The sequence below is a fragment of the Nicotiana tabacum genome, chromosome 8, assembly GCF_000715075.1.
Source record: "Nicotiana tabacum cultivar K326 chromosome 8, ASM71507v2, whole genome shotgun sequence".
Taxonomy (NCBI): domain Eukaryota; kingdom Viridiplantae; phylum Streptophyta; class Magnoliopsida; order Solanales; family Solanaceae; genus Nicotiana; species Nicotiana tabacum.
Genome location: NC_134087.1, coordinates 3,458,611 through 3,463,310, shown reverse-complemented (window position 1 = coordinate 3,463,310; position 4,700 = coordinate 3,458,611). Strand labels below are relative to the sequence as shown.

General features: G+C 33.5%; 1 protein-coding gene across 1 annotated transcript; it reads left to right on the top strand.

Moving 5' to 3' along the window:
* Positions 1 to 1,438: 1,438 nt before the first annotated feature.
* On the top strand, positions 1,439 to 2,713 carry LOC107770742 (B-box zinc finger protein 32-like). The gene has a single exon (XM_016590074.2). It carries the CDS (start codon positions 1,769 to 1,771, stop codon positions 2,591 to 2,593), a length of 825 nt encoding a protein of 274 aa, XP_016445560.1. The 5' UTR covers positions 1,439 to 1,768; the 3' UTR covers positions 2,594 to 2,713.
* The last annotated feature ends 1,987 nt before the right edge of the window (positions 2,714 to 4,700 follow it).

Below are 4,700 nucleotides of genomic sequence, written 5' to 3'. Positions count from 1 at the left end.
GAACCCATAGAATTTAAATTTTGAATTTGCCTCTCGGGCAGGTGTTTTAGGATCTTAAAAATCACATTGTCGACTGCTAATGAGCAGTTGAAAATAAAAGCAGGTGATTAGTAAGATGATGAAGAATGTAAAAATAGGGAAGAGTTGAGTTTTGAGTGTTGAATTAGGACAAAAGAAATAGGGAGAGGACGAAGTAATAAAATAAAATGTGAAAGGGACTTTATTTGGAAAAGTTCGAGGGAGACGAGGTTTTGCGGACAGGGATGGATGGAGAGTGGTGTGGTGTTTATTTTGTGAATCCTGTAATACTTCCTTTCAATTTTTCGTATTTATTATATTAAAAATATATTTATTTTTATTTGTTTATTTTAATAAATAAAGAAAAAGATAAATTATTTTCTTATTTTTACTTTTATCATTAACTAAACATTTCCAAATTATTTTTCAATACCTTTTAAAATACTATTATCATTATTATGAGTAAAATTGAAAAATATCTACTTTATTGTTTTTAAAGGAAATGAAAAACAAAGTAACTTAAGCCTACGTTATATGCACCTACACTTTAGCCCCATTATTATATATTTAAATTCCGACCAATATCGGTCGCTATTTGAAAAATAAATATAAAAAGATTTAAGTAATACCAACCAATTTCGGTCGGTATATTTATCTTTATTGTCAGTCAATGCATTGAAAAAACCGACGACTTCGGTGGAAAAATTGCGACCGATTTCGATCCCAACACTTTAGCGGTAATTATTTTTTCGAATTAAAAGCGATCAGAAATCGGTTGCTTTTTCTTAAATTCCAATTGATATCGGTCGATTTTGATGGACGAAATTAGGCAGTTTTCTAGTAGTGGCTGAACCACAAAGGTCTATTATACGCAACTTCTCTTATATTTTTGTAAAAGTGCAAGATGTTTTTAAAACTCAAAGTCATGACCTTCTGGTCATATATCATTAATTTTATCGGTTGCGCCAAGATTTTTTTTTTTTTAAGGGAATGAAAAATTAAAATTGGACAATTAAAATGAAGGGAGGGAGTATATTATAGCGATTGACTTCATAACGAAGGAATATATCACCGCTCATCTTGCACCAACCACTTAACAGAGCGACATCATCTCTCCTGCTGTATTATTGAGCGGTTGGAATGATGATGAGAGAATATTACTGTAGTACGTATACACACGGAGGCGGATTTAAGATTTGAGGCTTATGGGCTCATATCGTAATTTCAAATTAATATGTAATAATAATTGGGTTCACATTCAGATATTTAACAATATTTAGTAAATTTTTTAATATAAATACAAAATATACGCAAGAGTTATTAGATTCCCGAAAACTCGTAATCCATACACTAGGTCCGCTGCCGTATACATAATACACATGATACGTGTGTCTTATATGGCTTGTTGATTTTGAGTCCACATGTTCAAAAAATGCAGTACTGATTAACACGAAGGTCCATATACACATAACACTTGTCTTTCTTCTCCTCCTTAAATATTACTGGACACTGCTCAATTTTTTTTAAAACCACACACACAAATTCTCACTTTAAAAATACACTTCATAATTCACTGTATATTCTCTCAGTTTACGTAGCTTGCTTTATTATCTCACCTTCCTCATTTCTTCTCATTTTGCTCCCCATATATACACATCTCAACCTTTCCAACTCAAAACTATTAATCTACGTCGATCATTCTTCACCTTTTTCAAGATCCGAAAATTATCAATTTTGTATACAAAGTAAAATGAAAGAAGAAGTGTCGTACTTTAAACTCTGTGAGCTTTGCAATGACCAAGCCGCTCTGTTTTGTACCTCTGATTCAGCTTTTCTGTGTTTCCATTGTGATGCCAAAGTTCATCAGGCTAACTTCCTTGTTGCTCGCCATCTTCGTTTTACTCTTTGCTCCCACTGCAATTCCATTACAAAAAATCGTTTCTTCCCCTGTTCTCATAGTCTTGACTCCAACGCTCTTTGTTCCTCCTGCACCCGCAATTTCTTTGGTAATGACTCCGATCTCCATTCTCTTTCCTACTCCTCGTCGTCTACTTGTGTTTCCAGCACGCATTCCTGCGCTATTACTCAAAAGAAGATAAATTTCTCCGATCGAAAGTTGGTGGATTCCTCGAACTCTGCAAACGATTATTCCGGCGAAGTGATCAATTCTGCGACGGCGTGCCTTAAATATGAAGCGCGATCCAGAAATGTGAAATTGAGAGATCCGAGGGCGGCGACTGGCGTGTTCATGCATTGGTGCACGAAGCTTGGAATGTGCGGTGAGGAAGGTGCAGTAGTACTGCAGACGGCGTGTGGTGCATTGGGCATTTGTTTGGGTCGATTTAGGGTTTTGCCTTTGCGGGTTAGCCTGGTGGCGTCTTTGTGGTTTGGTTTGAAAAGTAGTGGCGACAGATCGAAATCCATGCGGCGGTATTTGAAGAGACTGGAGGAGATCTCGGGTGTGCCGGCGAAGCTAATATTAGCCTACGAATTGAAGCTTCGACAAATCATGAAAGCCGATAAGCAACGACGACGTCAAGGAATGGAGGAAAGCTGGGGCGAATCATCGGCTTGATTCTATGGCGTTTGGACGAAAATTCTCCACCTCTTTATTTTGTCACTCTTTTTTTTTCTTTTCTTTTGTGGAAACCATTAGAAATTTGGAAATGTTTGAACATGGCCCTCCATTTTAGAGAAATCTTTTACATTTTACCCTCTACCCTCGGGTAGAGGTAAGGTCTGCGTACATATTACCCTCTCCAGACTTCACGAGATTAAACTGGGTTGTTGTTGTTGTATTTTGTCACGCTTTCCCACAGAGGAAAGAACATTTCAGCCCCCCACCCCCATGAAAAAGAAAAAACAGAAAAAACGTGATGATAACTAAATTTTATATTGTGAATCACACAATGGACATTACTTATATGACATCCTTTAAAATTTATAATATGAGTAGAATACTGAATCCCACTATTAGTTTTGCAAAATTTTACCAATCAATTCGATTTTTGGGAAGTATCATGATCTTCTAATAAGAAGGATTTTAATTTTTTCAAATGAACAATTTGAAGACATATTAATTCTAATAATTGATTGTAGAGTTGATTATTCAGACATTTCAATTCAAAGTTAATCATTCGCACTTTTCAATTTATAGTTGTAGATCTCGGACCTATGAATAGAAATATTTTTGACTCACACAGAAAAAAAGAAGTGAGTTAGACCAAAAAAAAAAGATAACTTGGATAAAAAAAGAAGTGACTTTGACAAAAAGGACCTATGAATAGAAATATTTTCGAGACTCACACAGAAAAAAAGAAGTGAGTTAGACCAAAAAAAAAAGATAACTTGGATAAAAAAAGAAGTGACTTTGACAAAAAGAAACGAAGTGTTTATGTGAGATCCCTTTACTAAAGTGATTTTTGGTTAAGAAAAGTTCTACAAAATTAAAAATTGAGACCCATGTTTTACTTGTTAAATTTTAAAGGGTCTTACAAGTATAATGTTTATTGTGTGATACAAAATAAAATTTCTCACTTAACGTATTAGAACAAAGGAAAACAATATAATACGAGTATGGAATAGGAAACATCATATATATATATATATATATATATATATATATATATATATATATATATATATATATATATATATATATGTATGTATGTGTGTGTGTGTGTTTTTTTTTTCACACCTTTTAAAAATAGATTTCACATTAGATAAAATTTTAATTTAAAATTACCTATAATTTACCACTTGAAAATCTAACGAGATTTGATTATTTTAAATATTTTTGTTGTTTTAATTATGTACCTAAATTTTAAGACTTTGAGATCAATCAAAATTACCTTAATTAAATAATTTAAAAGTCAATTATTTAGAACATTGCTCCCTCCGGTAGGGGTGGGCGTTCGGGCAATTCTATTGAATATTCTTTTTGTTGTACTTTTCAGGGTTCTTTGGGAATATCCCATATAAATAGTAAGAGAGATAAGACAAAAGGAAGGTAATATTCCATATAATAAGAACACTTTTGAAAAGTAAGCTCTCTAGATAAATACAAATAACAACTTTCTGAAGAGATTCGATCTTTATATTCTATCCATTGTCATTTCTACCAGATCCGAGAAAGTGTCTAATATTCTCTCGTATTCTTGTCATTCATCATTGTTATAGGAAGGAATAATTTACCTCATTCAATATTGGGTGAATCTTCCTCCTTATTTACATTTAGTGCCATTTATTTGTTATTACTCGTTATTATTCTCATCCCATTAATAACCGCAACATTTATTGTGTATTGCATTAAATCCACTTCGACGTGGTCCCACGTTATTCGCACAAACTAGTTTTAGATTTAGGGTCATTATCTTTAACTAGGATTAACCCCTTATCCTTTTATTTAATTAATTTAACAAAAAATATACTTTTTGGTCAAACAATTTGGCGTCATCTGTGAGGATTTTCTAGTTAAAATTTTAGTTTCCTCTAGATCTATAACAAAAAAAACGTGAAAAACACAATACTTCCTTGTGCACACAAATCTAACATGGCAGGTAATGGAGAGGAAAGAGGAAGGCGGAAGCCGACCTCACCGCTAATCTTCTTAACACCATCAACAAAGTCGATGAAACAGAGGGTGAGGACATAACACCAAATACATCTCCCCGCCAAAACAG